General features: G+C 52.2%; 9 protein-coding genes across 9 annotated transcripts; 4 read left to right on the forward strand and 5 right to left on the reverse strand.

Moving 5' to 3' along the window:
• Positions 1–86: 86 nt before the first annotated feature.
• PV05_07415 (uncharacterized protein) lies at positions 87–2474 on the forward strand. Its single transcript, XM_013460237.1, has one exon. The coding sequence runs from the start codon at positions 276–278 to the stop codon at positions 2292–2294; it is 2019 nt and encodes a 672-aa protein (XP_013315691.1). The 5' UTR covers positions 87–275; the 3' UTR covers positions 2295–2474.
• Positions 2443–4230, reverse strand: PV05_07416 (uncharacterized protein; the record flags this gene model as incomplete). The annotated part of the gene is made up of 1 exon (XM_013460238.1): positions 2443–4230. One exon carries the CDS (start codon positions 4228–4230, stop codon positions 2443–2445), a length of 1788 nt encoding a protein of 595 aa, XP_013315692.1.
• Positions 4231–5441: 1211 nt separating this feature from the next.
• On the reverse strand, positions 5442–6339 carry PV05_07417 (uncharacterized protein; the record flags this gene model as incomplete). Its single annotated transcript, XM_013460239.1, has 2 exons — positions 5442–6246; positions 6299–6339. 2 exons carry the CDS (start codon positions 6337–6339, stop codon positions 5442–5444), a joined length of 846 nt encoding a protein of 281 aa, XP_013315693.1.
• A 202-nt stretch (positions 6340–6541) lies between these two features.
• Positions 6542–7676, forward strand: PV05_07418 (uncharacterized protein; the record flags this gene model as incomplete). The annotated part of the gene is made up of 3 exons (XM_013460240.1): positions 6542–6634; positions 6697–6957; positions 7018–7676. Exon 3 carries the CDS (start codon positions 7047–7049, stop codon positions 7674–7676), a length of 630 nt encoding a protein of 209 aa, XP_013315694.1. The 5' UTR covers positions 6542–6634; positions 6697–6957; positions 7018–7046.
• Positions 7677–8190: 514 nt separating this feature from the next.
• Positions 8191–12137, reverse strand: PV05_07419 (uncharacterized protein). The gene has a single exon (XM_013460241.1). It carries the CDS (start codon positions 11913–11915, stop codon positions 8433–8435), a length of 3483 nt encoding a protein of 1160 aa, XP_013315695.1. The 5' UTR covers positions 11916–12137; the 3' UTR covers positions 8191–8432.
• A 181-nt stretch (positions 12138–12318) lies between these two features.
• PV05_07420 (uncharacterized protein) lies at positions 12319–14052 on the reverse strand. Its single transcript, XM_013460242.1, has 2 exons — positions 13821–14052; positions 12319–13749 (listed from the first exon to the last, which is right to left on the reverse strand). The coding sequence occupies exons 1-2, from the start codon at positions 14019–14021 to the stop codon at positions 12361–12363; spliced, it is 1590 nt and encodes a 529-aa protein (XP_013315696.1). The 5' UTR covers positions 14022–14052; the 3' UTR covers positions 12319–12360.
• A 166-nt stretch (positions 14053–14218) lies between these two features.
• On the forward strand, positions 14219–14797 carry PV05_07421 (uncharacterized protein; the record flags this gene model as incomplete). The annotated part of the gene is made up of 1 exon (XM_013460243.1): positions 14219–14797. One exon carries the CDS (start codon positions 14219–14221, stop codon positions 14795–14797), a length of 579 nt encoding a protein of 192 aa, XP_013315697.1.
• A 94-nt stretch (positions 14798–14891) lies between these two features.
• PV05_07422 (uncharacterized protein) lies at positions 14892–15904 on the reverse strand. Its single transcript, XM_013460244.1, has 4 exons — positions 15844–15904; positions 15750–15785; positions 15524–15639; positions 14892–15442 (listed from the first exon to the last, which is right to left on the reverse strand). Exons 1-4 carry the CDS (start codon positions 15857–15859, stop codon positions 15389–15391), a joined length of 222 nt encoding a protein of 73 aa, XP_013315698.1. The 5' UTR covers positions 15860–15904; the 3' UTR covers positions 14892–15388.
• A 266-nt stretch (positions 15905–16170) lies between these two features.
• On the forward strand, positions 16171–17478 carry PV05_07423 (uncharacterized protein). The gene is made up of 3 exons (XM_013460245.1): positions 16171–16243; positions 16313–16689; positions 16742–17478. Exons 1-3 carry the CDS (start codon positions 16191–16193, stop codon positions 17089–17091), a joined length of 780 nt encoding a protein of 259 aa, XP_013315699.1. The 5' UTR covers positions 16171–16190; the 3' UTR covers positions 17092–17478.
• The last annotated feature ends 315 nt before the right edge of the window (positions 17479–17793 follow it).

Raw genomic sequence — 17793 nt, forward strand, 5'->3', positions numbered from 1 at the left:
AGTAGGTAGGCCAAGAGTCAAGAGTCAGGTAAGCGAACTCACTCCCCGTGCAGCTTGCTTATTAAGTCTCGCTACCGTAGTCCAAAAGGTCACCGCGCAGCTCGCTCAACAAACATCAGGTACGACGACATTCTCGACATGTACGCTCCGCTTCCGCCGCGCTGAATTGAGCCAAGTTGAGTCGAGCTGACACCGTCGGTGAACTCGGATGTCTTGTCTTGTCCAAAGCTTGCTCTCTCTGGCCTCCGTCTCGAGCATCACCCAGTAATAGGCCCATGGGCACTGCCCACTGCTTGCTACCTACGGCCTACTACCTACGGCCCACTGCCTCCCGCGCAACGGCAAAAGCAGAAAACGGAAAGAAGAAGAACCACCTACCTAGGCAGAGGCAGCATCAATATTTATTGACAGTCATGCCCTCACCACTCCCATTCCCATTCCCCGAACTACTCCTGGAGAAGTTGAACATTACTAGTACGGTCATCACCCGCACCACCTGGGTGCTTACCAGTACTAGTACTGCTAGTAACCGCCTCCTTCTCACTATCGCCGCCACTCTCGTCACACTCACAGTCTACGCACTCTTCAAAATCAGCCTTGTCGTTCGCCAAGTCCACGCCGCCCGACACCGGTGGCTCGACTTGCCCACGCTCCCCCGGCATCCAATATGGGGCAACCTGGTCAACATGGGCGAGAAACTCAACCCCTCGCTCAACCGGCACCCGGACTACGGCTTCGTCGAGATCTGGAACGCTCTCGACCAGCCCGACGCGTATCTCATGGACATGCTCCCACTCGATAATTGCTTCCTTGTCGTCGCGCACCCCAGCGTCGCCGAGACCCTGGTCCAGCCATCGCCGGCCTACAAATACAGCCTCCCCAAGAGCGACACCATCAAAACGTTGTGGCGACTGATCGGGCTGGAAAGCATGATCATCGTCGACGGCGAGGAGTGGAGGAGTCTGCGGAAACGGTTCAACCGCGGTTTCGCGCCGGCCCATCTACACAGCCTGGCGCCCTTGATCCTTTCCAAAACCAGGATTTTCATCAACAGACTAAAAGCCGTAGCACACACCAAGGCGACGTTCATGTTGAAGGACTTTGCGCAGGACCTAACGACGGACATCATTACCGAATTGACAGTCGAAAAGGACTTCCATGCACAATCGACGCCCGACGGCCAAGGCCACAAAGGACCCCTGGGCATGTTGACAGCGAGCAGATTGTTGAGTGGGTTGACGTACCCACTGGGAAGAGGGGTTGGCTGGCATTTGGTCGATCCGATCAGACCGGTCAGGGCGTGGTTTTATGAGATGGTGTACAACAGGGAATTGGGGAAGGTGGTCGGAGAGCAAGTCGCTGCAGAACAGGGTGGAAAGCGAGCTGGCGAGGGAGAAGACAAAAAAGAAGAAGACCAAGAACGACCAACTCAAACGCAAACGCAGCAGAAATCGATAACAAGACTTGCCCTGTCCGGCATGATACCCAATAACGCCCTGCTTCGCAACACCGTCTCACAAATCAAATCCTTCCTGTTCGCCGGACAAGATACAACAGCGACACTGATCCAGTGGCTGTGCTTTGAACTGTCAAAGGCTTCATGGTCCGATCGTCATGCCGAGATCCTCCGCAAACTCGTCGCCGAACACGACGCTGTCTTTGGCAAGAGCGAGGATCCTTTCAACGCGCTCGACGTGCTGGGCCGAGGAGATGACGAGGGACGACGACAAGCCGAAACCATCCTAGGGAGCAAGTTGCCCTACACCACGGCTTTCATCAAAGAGACGTTGCGCCTGCATCCTCCTGCGTCAACTGTGCGGCTCATCCCAGAGATCGGACCGGAAAATCCTGTCCCGGTGAATGTCAGAGTACGTGATATGAAGAACGGAGGCGAGAAGGAGATCAACGTCAATGGGTTGAGGGTGTATGTTGCGGCGTACCTGGTCCATCGGCACAAGGGTATCTGGGGTGAGGATGCTGACTCGTTCCGGCCGGATCGCTGGCTTGACGACGAGTACATGTCCAAGTTGCCGAGTGGAGCGTGGCGGCCGTTTGAGCGTGGACCAAGAAATTGTATCGGTCAGGAACTCGCCATGCTGGAGGCGAAGATTGTTTTGTGTGCGGTTGCGAGAGCATTCAAGTGGGAGAAGGTTGGATATTCAGGGAGGAAAGGCGTCGATGGGCAATTGCCAAAGGGCGACGGGTCGGATGATCCAGAAATGGAGGTCTGGAGTATAAGTAATGTGACCGCTGTGCCACTGGGTGGGATGGAGATGAAGGTCGAGAGGAGATGACATTGGCAAGCCGGTCGATCATGCAGTCAAGGTCGACAACTAAACGAATCCCGTACAGGATCTTCGATTCTCATCTGCATCAATGCATATCCTTCATTGCTACGGGTTTCTTAGTGGCCTGGTTGTCGCCATGTGTGGGAACGGTTACCTATTGCCCTTCGCTCTTCCGATCAACCAGAAGAAGGGTTTGCAATTCAGAAGTATCTGTCGTACAAGGAAGCAGTCTGGTCGGCTCATGGCTGACTTCGGCGGCTGGATCCCAGCCCATGGGATAAGGAGCATCATCTGCCAGCCTGGAATCTTCACTCGTCGAACCCACTGAGCGAGTGTCATGCTGCCTTTCGAAAGTGGACAGTACGTCTTCCAACCACAAATGTCCCTCTGGCTGCAGATGCCGGTCATAGACAAATTTCTCGAGTATCCCTTTTGCGTCACTCCAAGTCCGTACACCAAGGTTGCTCGCATGTCTTGCCAGCAGCTTCGAGAACCACAAGACTGAAGTGCCATTGACGTTCCGTATCAGGACCGGGCGCTTACTGGTCTTTTGCCTCTCTTCAAACATTGCACCCACATAGAACATCCAAAAGTAGACCTCAGTGTATTCAAGGCGTTCAGGCGGCGTCAACACAGAGAACGCACACTGCAGGGTTGTTGCTAGCTTGGGCATGATGGCATGTGACGCTTCTCGAATGTCGATCCCCGAATCTTCCATTTCGGCTGCCAGCACGCTTTTCCGAACGCAATGTGCTAGAGTTAGACAGATGGCTGCCTCGGTCAGTTGTTGACCGGCTGTCCGAGCAGATGTCTCTGTCTCGCCTTCAATCAGGTCGAAGAACAGATGAAGCAGCAGTCCCACATCCTGCTGTGTCCTCGTCGCAATCCAGCCATAGACCAGGCTTCCACGAAGCTTTTCGGCTGCGGTTTCCGTGGGCAGTGGTGACTCGCAAATTCCAATGCAGTATCTCAAGCGGATCATAACCTCCCGTACAGGCGGGTGGATGCATGGGTGGACCTCGTCGTATTCTGGGAGATGGGCTGGCAACGCAGGATAGCACAATGCCCAGTAATTGGCTAGCCGTGAGTGAGTCCACCTCCCAAACGGGATGAGCGGTCTTTCCATGCACTTGCTTGCAAGTTCGACGATGTTGAAGATAATGACAGACACGTCGGTAGCTCGGGAGAGTTCATCATCACCGAATGGGTCATCGAGCTGCATGAGCATTTTCAAATGTGCCTTTGCAGAGTTTCGGTCCAATGCCATACAGTCCGATTCCATAAGTCCTCTCACATGTAACCTTATTAAGCCTTTAGCATCTCTTGTCAATTTGTGGTATTTGGACAAATCTTGCCGTAACAATTTGATACTCTGTAGCTTCATCTTGAGACCGTCAATGGTCAGATCGTGGGTGACCTCCTTAGATGCTGCAGTGACGATCCCAGGGATATGGCTCGTCAGCCAGGCGAGTACGGCGCCCTCAGTGGCATGGTGGAACATGCCGATGATAGCGGCATAGTTCGCTCCACCAATGACCCGATCCGAGTTCTCGAAAGTCACGGTTCTCGGCGGATCCAAGGTGAGTCGTCTCATGTAATCTGGGAGTGTCAAAGTCGTTAGAAGCACGTCTCGGCTGTATGATATGAGGCGATGGATTTGTGGAGTGACATGAATAGGAAATGCGTTGAAAGGATCTGAAGAGCCGCAGAGAAGTGTGGCCAACTCGAGCACGGTGAGGAGCTTCTTGCTCGGGTCCAGCTTCAACTCCTCTTTCTCCGTTCTTTGTCGGCGCTTCTGGTGCGAAATCTTTGCTGCATGGGCTTTTACATCTGACCCTTCCAACTCACGATCTCGCTTCGATAGCTCCTTCCGTGCTGTGGACGATGGAGGAAGAAATTTGATGCCGCTGGCGATGCTGGTGGTCGTCCGGGCGGATTGCATTGTGCCGGTGACTTGAAGGAATGAGTAGCCCTCATGGACGATTCACGATGCTGTCTTCGGTGCTTCATGATGTTGGCAACCTTTCCATGCTTGGGGAGGGCTTGAACTCGTATCTGCATATGTACGCTTAGTCAGAGATGAGACAGCCTGATCGAGTATTGGGAGGCCTTGGAGGAGACACGAGGTGTAGTAAGATGCAAGAAAAAGCCACATCCATCTGCATGGGCCAGAACGAGTGAGAGAAGCCCAATTAGAGATCCCGAGAGTCCTATGATCGCTGCGCTCGATCACCTAACGCCAGTGCCCGTAGCGAACAACTGCATCGTGGCACGGTTCTCATGATTCCTAGGCTGCATGTTGTACCGCTGGGAATTGCACACCGATGATATTTCCATCGAGGAGACTTTTGTAAAGGGCATTATTCAGCCGAGCTGAATACTTAGCTAGCCAATCTGCATCACAATAGCGTTGCTGCAGGTGAAGCACTCACGCTTGATATTTCACTCCTGCCTCTGTCGCAGCCAGCGAAAGTGCTCGCGAGGGCGGAAGGAAAGACTTACTGAATGCGTTACCGAGTACCGAGTATATCAATAGCCAGGTCCAGGTGGCATCTTCTGCTGGTCAAGCGGCTGCGAACTGGTCAATTGAGATACCGTGTTGCATTGCTGTCAATTTTGGCAGCCTGGGTGTCGACGGGCACATTGGCAGGTTTGCGTGGTCAGGCACTTTCGCATTGTCTATTGCATCTTCCTGTCAAACAACCACAGGGCTGTCTATCTGTGCCATCGGGCGCATTGTGTTCTACGCATTGTGTTCTGGCTGAGGAGCTGCACTTTGTTGTTGAAGGAATTTGGAGAGCTCGGTTCAAGTAGAGAGACCTTTTGACAGTGGTGCCCAGAAGTGCAAGCTCCGAGGATGATGGGGCTGACGCCTATTCAGCTTCAATTTTCCAGCCCAAACCTGTTTGATCTTCTGCATCTTGTGTATCGCGCCAGGCGGTCGCTCGTCAAATTGTTCCGGGCGTTATTGCATAATGGTCCAGGCGAGCACATGGCTGAAGACGAAATTGAACGCAGTCAGCAGCGAAGATCCCACTCCTTTCCAGATCCTCAAGCATCACAGGGCGACATCACAGAATGATGAAACTCTTGCACCTTCCAAATCACCTATCCCTCGCAGTGGTCGTTCCTGCTGCGACGTAATATCTCATGTTACTGCCCCGATGCCTGCTTGCCGTCCTGCTTTTCAAGGGAAACCACACCACCCACGCTCTCCTTCGGGTGATATCGAGGACACTTCTCCCTATCTTCCTCGGTATGTTCGTGCCACTTGCAGTCCTTGCGCGCAGTCGGGTCGACCAGCTTTCCAGCATCCTTTGTCTCATTCAGCTCATCAATCCTTATCAGGAGTTTATTAAGGATGCCAAAGGTGTCGGATTGCTGCTCCAAGAAGGCTTTCCATCCAGTTATGTCGTCGCTGCCGTCGGCCCCGGTGAAGTTGGTCCAACCCTTTGTGATGACCCTGTACGCCAGACACTCAAGCGCATAGTCGACGTAGAGGTCTGCGCTTTCTCGCACGAGGTCCAGGCTGTCCAGTTCTCCCACACCCCATGTTTCAATCGGGAGTCGCTGAATTGAGTCCATCACGAAGTTCTTATACTTGGTCGAGCCCACGAAATCAGCAAATTCCATGCGTTGGTTAACGTCCGAGTACTCCCAGACGTCGAGCTTGCTTCCTCCATCTTCCGATCTGTACATTGCATCGAGCCAGTCTGCAAAGACCTGGTATTCCTCCTTATCCCCCGAACAGTTGGCATGATTGTCGTTATTTGGAATCTGCAGACGGACAACATCTCGAGGAGGTGCAGTATCCAAGAGAATGGCGAAGTATCGGGAATGCTGAATGAGGAAGGATTTGTTGATGTAGAAGACGTTCAACTGGACGAGACCAGAATCCGTGTCGGCGTACTCGTCCCATTTGCCAACGACGACTCTGATGTTGGGTGAGCGAGCATGACTTGGGAGGTTAGCAGGGCTCTCACAAGTAAGAATTTCATTCATTTACTCACTCAGCAGTCATTCCTGCTGTTACGGTATTGTTTTGAGCCATTTCGGCCAGGCATGGACAGCAGTAGGAAAGGTAAGTGTTGGCTACGAGAGACAAGGGATATGAGCTGAATGATGATTGACCAGGCGATGAAAGTGGCAGGATATGTGCAAAACAAGAGGAAGGCAGATAGTAAGAGAAGGAGCTGAACTGTGACACGGTGAGACGGAAGAAATATCAATGCAGAGACTGACTGAATGCCCAGGGAGGATGAGGATTCACTCTTCTGCGACTGATTAGGGACTGACTTGATATTGCTGGCACATGAATTCACAATGTCCGTCGCGAGCAATGTGAGGTGAGTTGTCTCTCAGAGTAAGCCATGTTCCTGCCACGCCTCGTTGATGGTTGTCGCTCAAGTGACACTCACCGAGCCTTCATCAAGACACCTCACTGGGGCCTTCTCTGAAGTGAGGGCTGGTTCAACGCACCTCGCAGAAGGCTATTACAAGACGAAGACCTTCATAGCCTTCTTCAACACCACGGATCGCTCTCCTCGACCGCCGATCCACTTTCAAATCACCCACTGACGACGCTCAATCCCTCAGCACAACAACTCACCATGTCTCAATCCCTTCAATCACTTCAATCACTTCAACCCAACGAGCGCGACCCATACCAGTAAGTACATCCTCCACCAAGCGTCAAATGCCTTGAATACCTACCTAACGCATGTAACAGATTCACCAAATCCTCCATTGTCACCGTCTATGTTCAAGCAGCCCAGCTTAGCCGAAGGACAACGTTTCATATCCACGCTTCACTCATCCGTCGATATTCCTCCGTCCTCACGCAACAGCTTGACAATCCGTGGGCCCCTCAAATCTTACCAAGCGAAACAGACAGCTTCGATTCAATTTGGTAGTGAATCCAACAACATCATCACCGTTCGCGAGAGCCAAGACACATTCCGTCTCTTCGTGGGCTGGCTTTACCAAGGTTCTAACGCACTCCTCTCCGACCCAGAGTACAAGTCCCATCCTCAACGGCTAACCGCTGATCTGGTCGCCCTCTGGTCCTTCGCTGAGACTTTCAAAATCGAAGCGCTCAGAAATGATCTCGTCGACAGTGCCCAGCGCCTACCCCTCAACGACAACTTCTTCCAACTCCTCATCAGCCTCGACGAGTGGGCTTCGGCTACCGCTCAACGTCGTTGCGGTCCGATCGTCGACTACATGTACGACAAACTTGCATACGAAATTACAAGTAAGGGCTGGGGACATTTTATGTCTGTCGCAGGGACAGCGTGGACTGAGATGATGCACAACCCCCGTACTTTCAAAGGAAACTACATCACGCGTCCTCAAGAGACTTGTGGGCCATCTGAGTCTCGCACATGAGTTGACAATCAAAGGGAACCCGGCAGATCCAGCGGATCGAATGGACTGCCGTTGGCACCAGCATGAGACTTTGGAAAGTTTCAGACTCTGTCCAAGGTATAAAGAGGAAGACGAGTCTGACATGTGGACACGGCTGTCTCGGAACGAGAACAACGCGCAACGGCAGGGACAGATGGAAGCGAGACAGATGATTGCAACCTGGCCGCGGCAGTTGTGGCTAGAAAGGCAAGAAGAAGAAGCTCAACATGAGACGTCGCAGCATTGGTGTTGCAGTCGCAAGGTGAACAAACTCAACTCGAGATGTGGAAGTCCATCTCACGCAAAGAATGAGCTTGTGCGTCTCTCAAAGAAGAAGGCTGCGATCTTCTAGCATGCTGGGCAGAGACTACTAGTATTGACCAGCGTAGTGTGTCTGATCAAGGTCCGTGATGTACCGACAGGCCGTACCGAACCATACGGCAGACCCAAAAGTCCGCGAAGTGTCGGGCTCTTATTGAAGGTAAGGCAGTGATCCAGAGTAGCGAATGTTTTCATGTGTACGGGCTTGAAGAGTGCTCAGCTACGTATGCAAATTCCACACAATGAGTGGCAGTGTATTGCTTTAGAGACTCATAGCGAAACCAACGCAGTCAAAGGTCAAAACCCGTTCGAAACGATGCATGTCTCCTGCTGATAGAACTCCCACAGCATAGGTGTCTTCGATGTGACCTCGATTGGACATGTTGCGTCCGACTTGATTGTCCAAGAATGAGGAGTTCACTCCTCAGCGTAGTCCTCCCACGACCATGTAACGCCTTCCATCATGTCAGTGAAACCCGTATACTGCCCGAACACAGAGTCCCAACGCGCCCAGTCGAACCCGATATCTGTGGCCGCCGCCATCGTCGGGAATCCATCGTCCTGCAATGGTGCATTGGAGTCACCGTGAAGATCCGACGACGGCTCAAGGATGTGATCGTTGAAGCCATTTTGAACCAGGACTCCATTGGTCTCATGCCCATTCAACTGGTTAGTGTAGTGATTTTCTACACTTTGTACCTCGTCTGGGGCCGCTCGGCCGTAGCCATTACTCGTGGCATGTCCATTGTGCTGAGCTGTCGCCGTTGCTTGATCGTGTCGCGCTCCGTCGCTTGCTGCTGCCGCTGCCGCTGCCGCTGCACTGGACCTCCCAAGCCGACTCGGGCAGAACGAAGTCTCCGCGGCCATGGGTCTAATCGCCGGCCTTCCGTCCTCTGAGACATAATGAGGGAGATTGCCGTTGGCTGCTTCTCTGGAACATTGTTCCATGCAGCCGCTCAATGGGAAGGGCATGCGTTGTTGGCCTTCTCGCCGAGCCAGTCCTCGACCATGGGTCGACCGCTCCCCATTTTCAATGCCTTCCAAAAACCGGTTCCGCATTGCCCTCGAGCAGGGAAATCCTTCTGGTTCTTGATTTTGGTCGCCGCCGCCGCCGATTATTTCAGCCTGCGCCAGCTTGACCATGTACCGCACGCCCTTCTCGGACGATTGGTTTTCCGGGTGGTGCGAAGTTGTTGTCGAAGAGGTGATACTGGGATGAGGATGAGTCTGCCCATGCTCGTAGACAGTATCCTCTCTCAGACTCTGCGCTACCTTTTGGGCGTCAGTCAAAGGAGTTGCAATGCCGACCTCAAGCTGATCCGTCTCAGTCCAAAGTACATTGGGGTCGAGACCTGCTCTCTGCCAGGCGGCGGATCTGAGTCCTCGCAGCATATCCCAAGGTTCCACGCCGCCTTCCCGCAAAGGTCTCTGAGCGGTGACACCATTTGGACCGCCAACGATGCCTGCCTGGGAGTCAGACAAAGAGAAAACCGTGTCCACCAGCTCCCTCGAACGAGGGGCTTCAACACTATCAGGTCTCTCGTAAAGGTCGACCAGCACAATCAAGGCGGCATGCATCGGCCCGTGCATGGCAGGCCATGTCCATCGGAATGTCTCGAGATCGGAATCCTGAGCCAAGGATATGAATTTTCGTAGGAAGCTGTGACAATTGTGCAGAGCGCACTGCCTTCCGGCGCTCCATAATTTGCTCTTCGCGTTCTTCAGAAAGGGTGCATATGCCACGCACTGAATTTTGTCCTTTAACATTGAGAGTGTAATTCGAGCCCATTTGTTGAACGCTGCCAGTTTCTGTCGATGATAACGCGCAAGGGGCGATGCGAGATCCTCGTCACTGACATAAGTCTTGTAATATGCAACGTCCTTGTCTGTGACTGGACTGCTCATGACTGAATCACAGTCAAGACTATATTGTTGGCCCCCTCTAGGACCGTCAGGGACGAAAGCTAGCTCAGGCAAGCCTTTGGCTGGGATTTGTGTAATGATCTCATCAATCTGGCCACCAGCATCACTCATGACTCTCTTCATTTCTTGCATATCAGCATTGGTAATGGTCTTCGTACCCAGGTGGACGGCTACGATAGTACGTAAGGCACAAGCTGTAATTGATCTGGCTCTTGCAACAAGGCCCATCGTTCGATGTAGCGTTGAGTTTCCATCCTCTCCGGTCGAATGTGCCTCACCCCACGTAAATGGCTTTGGATTCTTTTTCCGATGAGGGCCTAGTTCTTCATTGTCAGCGACAAATGCATCGTTGTCCTCACAGTTGATTCTCGTATCAGAAAAGGACTCTGAGATCAAGGAAGGGTAGCCGCTTGCTATGACAAGAGATGTGTCTAGTTGCACCAGCTGCCACCAAAGTCGGCGGCGCGTGCCTTCTTCAGACACAGGAAGGTCAAAAAGCGTCGGCTCTCGGTGTAGGCCCATCATCAGAGCCAATCGAACGTTGAGTTGCATATAGAGGCTGCCCTGGATAGGGTCCTCCTCTGCCACCGGCAATGATTGCAGCAGAATGAGGGTTGCCAGCTTTTGTAGAGTTGCATTCCGCATAAAAGATCCCATATGCAGCGAGAACACCACATGCTCATGGTATTGGGACGCGAGTTGGGCACGCGTTGTTCCTGGAAACCATCGTTGAAGGCCTTTGCTGGATAAACTGAGCACTCCGGCATACCATACTGCATAGATCAAAGCGTACAGTTCCAGGTCTGGATATTGCGTCTTTAACTGTGAGATTCCACTAGTTTCGATCCGATCCCACAGCCTCTCATGTTTCGCCAAAACCTCGCTTGGAATGAAGATGGGTAAGATCGGATAAGTGCTCGACAACCAACATCTCAAGAGCACATTGCTTTGAGCCCTCGTGGGAAATGCTTCTAAAAGGTGGTGCCAAGCAGCCGCATGCGAGCATCTTACCGGAAGAGTTTGGAGGAGACTCGACTTAGCAAAGGGGACTTTTCGACAAACTGAGCAATCGCTATCAGGGTCGTAGGTTGCGAGACCGTCAGGAGCGGCCTCCTTCTGAAAACTGATCGGCTCCCAAAAGTCGTCCTTGCCCAGAGTTGGATCAGCCCTGGCTGCACGTGTCCAGACTTCCGGGCTGTCTGGGGTCTTTCTCTGGCTGCTTGTGGTGTTGACATTGAGATCGTTATGTCGCCTCATCATATGATTAAGCTGGTCCAGCTCATCTGATATATGCATCCAAAAGGGATCTTCTGGATTCTTGCTATGGCCGTCACTTAGTTTCAGGCCAGATAGAGGTCTATTTAGTTCGTTCACATCCCGTGGCGAGCCCGAGTTTCTAGATTGGAACATGTTTAGACTCAAGTCCGACCGGGGGACAATCTCATCAGAACCATGGTCCGAGTTAGAAGGGACCGGAGTGAGCAGAGTCCGGAGACCTAAATCATTGCCGCCTGATTGTCGAAGAGCATCGACCATTGAGGTCAAGCGGAGCAGTTGCTTCTCGATAGCCTTGAGCTGGGGAGGTGCTGGGACCGAGCTGTCCTGTGCAGTGCCTGAGACTGGTGCTGCGGTCGCTACTTGTCTCACCAAGCTTGACTTGCGCTTCTTCGACCCGTCTGTTATCTCGTCGTTCGGTGGTCCGGGAACTGGATCCATGGATTTGGTATCTTCGCCGTACAAGCAATGTTCATTTGCTTTCTTGCACCCTCCACATATTGGATGGGCCTTGTCGCATTTGACCTTCCTTCTGCGGCATGTAACGCAACTGTAGCTGATGCGGTTCCTGGTTATCTGGCGCCTGTGATCTTTGCCGCTGGAGGCTGTCCTGCGGCGATCGATATGTACCTCATTGTGAGGCTCGACTGCACTGAATTGAAACATGGCGGATGGAAGTTGAGGAGTGCAATCCAGGCTCATGGGGTAAATGTGAGCGGGTTGGTATCGTCAGTCTTGGAATACTGCTTCTGCTGGACGTTTATGAGCGTGCTGACAAATCTCGATCAGGTAGGCATCAAGAGCATATCCTTCGTAGCATCAACGTCAACTCAGATCAGCCGCAAGCCCGGCCGATCGTGCAAGCATACATAAAGCAGCCTTATTCAGCTTCTGGTATTCCTCTACACTGAGCTGAGAGAAACTGTGTTGGTGGAAGACGACTCGAGGATATCGTAAGCGGAGACCTGTACTTTCGCTTCGCTAGATGTCGGCTTGGCACCTCTGATTGGCTAAGGTCTTATGTAGCAAGTCTGCAAGGGAGGTAGGTATCGACAAGGCGGACGTGAGGATGTGGACGATAGGTCACAGAAGTGCAGAGAGTGTGATAAGATTTTCTTGGGGTATCAAGTCTCACGGCTCAAAGTATTTAGTCTGCAAAGCCCTCCCATGACTCGCTTGTTTGACTAGAGTGCTTAACCGCCTGTCCTTCACGTTGTGAGGGCCGGGCGAAGGCACAGACGAAGAAACCCATGGTGCCTTCCTCATCCCCTGGATGGCATCGAATGCAACCTTCTAGCTCTTCCTGCGTCAATGTTGAGTCTTCGCCAGTGTCCGTCGCAGAGCCATTTATCCCCCTATGCCTCCAATCGCGTAGGCCAGCAACTTGATCATCTCGCCGGAGAACACGCCAACCTCGAGATCTCGCTACTTCGGAGTCTATCACTCTGGAAACGACCCCTTCATTCTCCTCCACGTGCACGGAGCAGGTGGAATAGGTCACTCTCAGGGCGGCTGGGAAAGCAAGGGCATGTTCGACGATTCTTGTCTGGAGTGCCGCAAGCCTTTGCAGTCGTGTCCGATCGAGTGATATATCCTTAGTCTCCTCGGCATCCAAGGGTTCGGCGGATGACACTTCGACTTTGGGTTCTTCTTGGTCGCGTTTTCTCTTCTTCGGGGTTCTTGTCGTGCTTGCGATTCGAGTTTTCTGACCCTTAGGATCTTCCGGTAGTGCCAGGGTAGGAATGTCTTCTCGGCCAATGATGCCACTTCCAGAACAACTCGGGTCCAGGAGCAGATGAGTGACATTCTTGAACCGAACATCTTGAGGGTCTATACTCAAGAAGTCCTGCCCTGCGAAAACTGTCACATTCTTCGCGCCACTCTTGTCCATCATCCTCTTTAGGACTTGAGACCTCTGTCTATCTCTCTCACAAGCATAGATGCTGCCAGGATGGTCGGTCTCCACAACGAAGGTCGCAAGGTGCGAAGTCTTGTTTCCTGGTGCAGCACAACCGTCCATGCAGTCCCTTATAGTTCCTCGCTCTTCCAACGATCCAGCCAGAAGATATGCAGGGAAGCAGGATGCCTTGTCCTGGAGTATGATCTCTCCATTTTTGTAGGCCTGTGTCTTTGTGAAATCAGAATATGGTGGTAAGGCGAGAACATCGGGAACAGTCTGATCAATTGCTAGCACTTTCACCGTAGCTGGAGATTGTGCCACTTCCCCAAGGGTCGCATCGCTTCTATAACCCTTGAATGTCGTAGCCAGTTGATCAGCAAGCCTTGATTTCAATGTATTGATCCTGATCCACCGCGGCTGCGATCGGTGTGTAGGGGGATTCTCTCTCAGCAAGCACTCTTTCAGAGCATCCAGCGTTGCGCATTTTCTCCTCAGCCGGGCTTTTGTGAATTCTGCCTGCAATCTCGCTTTGTGTCTCTCTATTGCTTGGCGAAGGGAGTGCCCAGCAGGCGCCGCAATGCCGCCTTTGGCAAAGCAGTGGTCATGAACGAGAAGGAGGGATAAAATTGGAGTTAACTATTCACGATGCCGAAGCGGCTGCGTCAGTCAGCAGTGACGCGTAGCATGGGTCCGTACCGAATACACACCTTGGGCTCCTCGGATAAGAAGGCCGCATTGTCAATGATTTCTTTGACGAAGTGGTTGAACTTCACCGTTTCCGAGATCAGCGCATACAGATGCGCAGGCTTCGACTTGAGGTTGAGTTTATTTCCATAGACTCTGGACCTCAGGGAGCCATCCTGCGGCCCGCTCGTTAACACGGTGGCCGCATCGTAGTAAAGAGACATCTCAAATGTGGACTGGGGAGGGTTCTTGCTGGTGAACTGAAATTGGTAGACTACAAGTTAGCCAATCGAGAATTCGATCGCTCAGCCTTGATGTTCTTGCGCGGAGAAACCCACGAGGCTACGAGGCTGCGAGGCTGTTCCAGAAATCTTCTACTTCCTGTCCGAACTGAGAGCACAAAACCTTGCACTCGCCAGCAATGGCGCACTCAGACTACAAAATTGCGATGCTCGCTCCACCTGGAAGCATTGTGGCTCCTCATGGCTTTCCAGCTGAACCTCGACCAAAGGGGGCCCCCAAAGTCTTTCTGGATGCTATGGATGTCCGAATAAAGGTTTTCTGTGACGAACAAAGATGCGCTCTTGAGCCTGAGCTAGACGAAGATGATCCTAGATCGTGGCACTGGGTTGCATATTACACCGGAGGGCCAGGGCCAGATCAGGCTGTCTCTGTCATACGTATCGTACCTCCGCCTCACGCGCCTCATCCAAATGACTTCCACGACCCAGATGAAGAGCCGTATGTGAAGCTCGGACGCGTTGCTACTATGCCCGAAGCTAGAGGGAAAGGCATCAACCGCTTACTGACAAAGGAGGCATTTCGGTGGCTCGCTGCGAATAGAGATGAAGTTGGCAACGGATGGAAGGGGCTCATCCTGTGCCATGCTCAAGTTAATGTCGAAAAGATGTATGCAAAGTTGGGCTTTGTCACTGACGACAAGCTCGGACGCTGGGACGAAGAAGGCATCGAGCATCTGGGGATGTGGAAGCGAGTATGAGACTTGTCAAGACATAGGGTGGTTCTTTGATGAAGCCCTTCAGACTCAGACTCTTCCCTTCTCGCATTGCGATGGAACTGGATCCAAGATTGGTTTCTGGTATCAAGTGTGGATGGAAACAGCCTGAAACGGTGCAATTCTTCCCAGACACGTTGGTGCTCCTGACTTGCTTGCCTATTTATGGCGCGACATATCTCCTCTCAGCTGCAACGCCGTCACAACAGCTAGATGATGAGTTGGAGAAGTGAGAATCCACATCCTGGGCTGGCATGTCAATGGCACTTCAAAGCTGTGGTTCTTGAAGAGGCTGATGTTAGGCGTATCGGTCACTTTCTGACAACCACGTATCAGAGCCGCGGAGCCATGGCGACAGCCATCAGAGGAAAGTGGCATTCACAGCGAGGGTTGGAGAATAAAATCTTGGAATCAGGCTTGGTGTTTTCAAGGGTGCGTGATCGACTCCGTATCTGACGGATCTGAGATATCAAGCGCAGAAAGCCAGGAATGTTGTTTCCCGGCGCCGTTCATTCATATCTACAACCGTGTGGATCTCCATTTTCTTCAAGGGTTCGAAGACCTGCTTTTTCCAAATCAAAACTCGCTGATGGTGTCGCCTCGCAACTTCCCTCGCATATTCCATTTTCCCTGTGATTCAAAAGGGTCCTTGTCAGCCATAACATCCCTTATCGAAACGCTATTGAAGCATGCAACAGTATTATCGCTTACATCAGTCTTTGCGAAGGTATATCCGACCACCGTAGGCACGAAGATTGCGTACATGAATGAAATCCATGCTGTTCGAGGAGTCCAGCGGAAGTATCTCCACCGTTCTTTGTTTAATTCTGCAATGCTAGGAGTCAGCACATAATTCCACCTGTCTCTGTGCCGCCTTTTCTTTCGAAAGAAGTGCCCGGATCGTTGCGCAACATCGAATAGGTAAGACCACACGTACGGTTATATTTCTCATAGGCAGGATCGAGGCGGAGAGCTACGACAAGTCAAGTCAGCCATGGTACGCGATTGTTCGACATCTTCGGCGAGCATACGTGTAGGTCCGGCCATGATTCCAACACCTCTGAGTTCTTGGTTGTGGTTTGGAAAGCTCTGTAAACACAGCTGCGATGTCAATGACACTCGCTTGGAGTTGGGTCTCGCTAGCCATTCCTTGGCGTGGCGGTGCTCCCTCATTACCAGCCACTCGTGGCTGACCTCGAGATGACGTCCATCTATCAAAAAACCTCGGCTCTTATCAAGTATTGGACTTTGAGATGTACATGTTGATACTCGTACACATTTCCTGACCTTGTTCGCCGGAAAGCGAATCAGGCGCTGCCACAAGCCGCTTACGACGAACCCGCTATAAACGAGCAGCCCCGGCCTCTCCCGGCTCAAGATGGCCACGTCCACTCCAGATGCAGACAAAAAGCCCAGAATTGTACTGCATTGGTAAGTTGAAGCTCGCTTGCAAAGGTGCTGAGCAGTGCGATGCTCAGGAAATGTCTCTGACATACCCAGGCTTGAAGTGTCTCGCTCGCATCGCATCCTTTGGTTCTTTGAAGAACTAGGAATTTCTTATGAGCTCAAAACTTACAAGCGCACCGTAGAATCGCTTGCGCCGCCAGAACTGAAAAGCGTCTATCCGCTGGGCAAGTCCCCGGTGGTCGAGATATTCCCGCCTGATTCCGCTACCAGCATCGTGCTTGCGGAATCCGCAGCCATCGTCGAATACTTCTGCGACTATTATGGAAGCTGGTTGGTCCCGACGCGATACCGCGAAGGTAAAGATGGCCAGATTGGCGGCGAAACCGAATCTTGGATCCGATACAGAATGCTTATGCACTATGCCGAGGACAGTCTCATGCCATTAATGTTGATGTCTCTGATGGTGAAAAGTAAGGGATCATTGTAGCAATCGGTGATCAAGACTGACGCATACGGTATCAGGGATCAGGAACTCACCCGTTCCGTTCTTTATCAAACCAATCACCTCGGGCATTGCGGCCAAGATTGAATCGTCTTTCCTAGAGCGGAATTTCAAGACCCATTATGACTTCCTAGAAAACCAACTCGCCACCGCCCCGGGCGGGGAAGGCTTCCTCTGCGGCAAAGACCTGACCGCTGCAGACATTATGATGTCCTTTCCCATGGAGGCTGGTCAGGGCCGTTCTGGGTTCACCAAGGAACAATATCCCAAGATCTGGGCGTACGTTGAACGAATCCACGAACGAGAGGCGTATAAGCGAGCAGTTGCAAGCATCATCGAGCGCGAAGGGGAGTTCAAGATGAGCCTCTGAGTCTGCGAAATTCTGCTAGCTTGAGCATCCTCCCATGAGACCGGAGGTCCAACGCCAGAGACGTGAACGGCAACCTTTCCAGGTTCTTCTTGTCCTCACCACTGAAATTCAGACGATGTCGAACTGCCGTAAGGCAAGATGCTATCCAGATCCGAAGGCACTTGCGCCAAAGGAAGCAGGATATTGTGACATCGCCGCCAATCGCGTGATCTTGAAGTGTGCTCTGGAGGCATTCGCAAATGCAGCCATATCGGCACTGTGTACAAGTATAGTTGGCGTACTACGCATAGCACCGCAGGCGAGCTTTCGATCAGGTGGAGAAGTTGGCACGTATGTCTATATCTACGCTTTGCAATCTTCCGTGTCCATACCAATGGCAAAAATTCTGACTGTACTTTTGCTACTCTTGGGGCCGAAATCAACCACTTCAGGCCCATATTGCACCTATGGTAGACATCTACAGTGAGAGGCAGCAGCGTTCTCGTCCGCATTTGGGGGCCGAATGTAGATATCTCGCAGGATTGGCTCAGGCATCCATGAGAATGAGATCAGCTCTCGACGCCGTTTGCAATTTGCTGACAAGTGCTGCAGGACGCCACGGGACCGAGATCTCGGGATCCTGCAGATATAAGAACAAGTGCATGGAACTGATGATAGTGTACTAGATCTGCCATCCACTTGCAGCGCATCCTGCTGGCATAT

Source organism: Exophiala xenobiotica (assembly GCF_000835505.1).
Source record: "Exophiala xenobiotica strain CBS 118157 unplaced genomic scaffold supercont1.4, whole genome shotgun sequence".
In the NCBI taxonomy this organism is placed as follows: domain Eukaryota; kingdom Fungi; phylum Ascomycota; class Eurotiomycetes; order Chaetothyriales; family Herpotrichiellaceae; genus Exophiala; species Exophiala xenobiotica.

Excerpts from the sequence above, each read along its gene's own strand:
- PV05_07420 (XM_013460242.1), bottom strand. The coding sequence starts at position 14,021 with ATGTCTCTTTACTACGATGCGGCCACCGTGTTAACGAGCGGGCCGCAG. Across the intron at positions 13,750-13,820 it reads TCTTATCCGAGGAGCCCAAG|TTAACTCCAATTTTATCCCT; the intron begins GTGTGTATTCGG and ends CATCGTGAATAG.
- PV05_07419 (XM_013460241.1), bottom strand. The coding sequence starts at position 11,915 with ATGAGCCTGGATTGCACTCCTCAACTTCCATCCGCCATGTTTCAATTC.
- PV05_07423 (XM_013460245.1), top strand. The coding sequence starts at position 16,191 with ATGGCCACGTCCACTCCAGATGCAGACAAAAAGCCCAGAATTGTACTG. Across the intron at positions 16,244-16,312 it reads CCCAGAATTGTACTGCATTG|GCTTGAAGTGTCTCGCTCGC; the intron begins GTAAGTTGAAGC and ends TGACATACCCAG. Across the intron at positions 16,690-16,741 it reads GATGTCTCTGATGGTGAAAA|GGATCAGGAACTCACCCGTT; the intron begins GTAAGGGATCAT and ends ATACGGTATCAG.
- PV05_07422 (XM_013460244.1), bottom strand. Across the intron at positions 15,640-15,749 it reads TGCCTATGAGAAATATAACC|AATTAAACAAAGAACGGTGG; the intron begins GTACGTGTGGTC and ends CTAGCATTGCAG. Across the intron at positions 15,443-15,523 it reads ATACCTTCGCAAAGACTGAT|GGAAAATGGAATATGCGAGG; the intron begins GTAAGCGATAAT and ends TTTGAATCACAG.
- PV05_07415 (XM_013460237.1), top strand. The coding sequence starts at position 276 with ATGGGCACTGCCCACTGCTTGCTACCTACGGCCTACTACCTACGGCCC.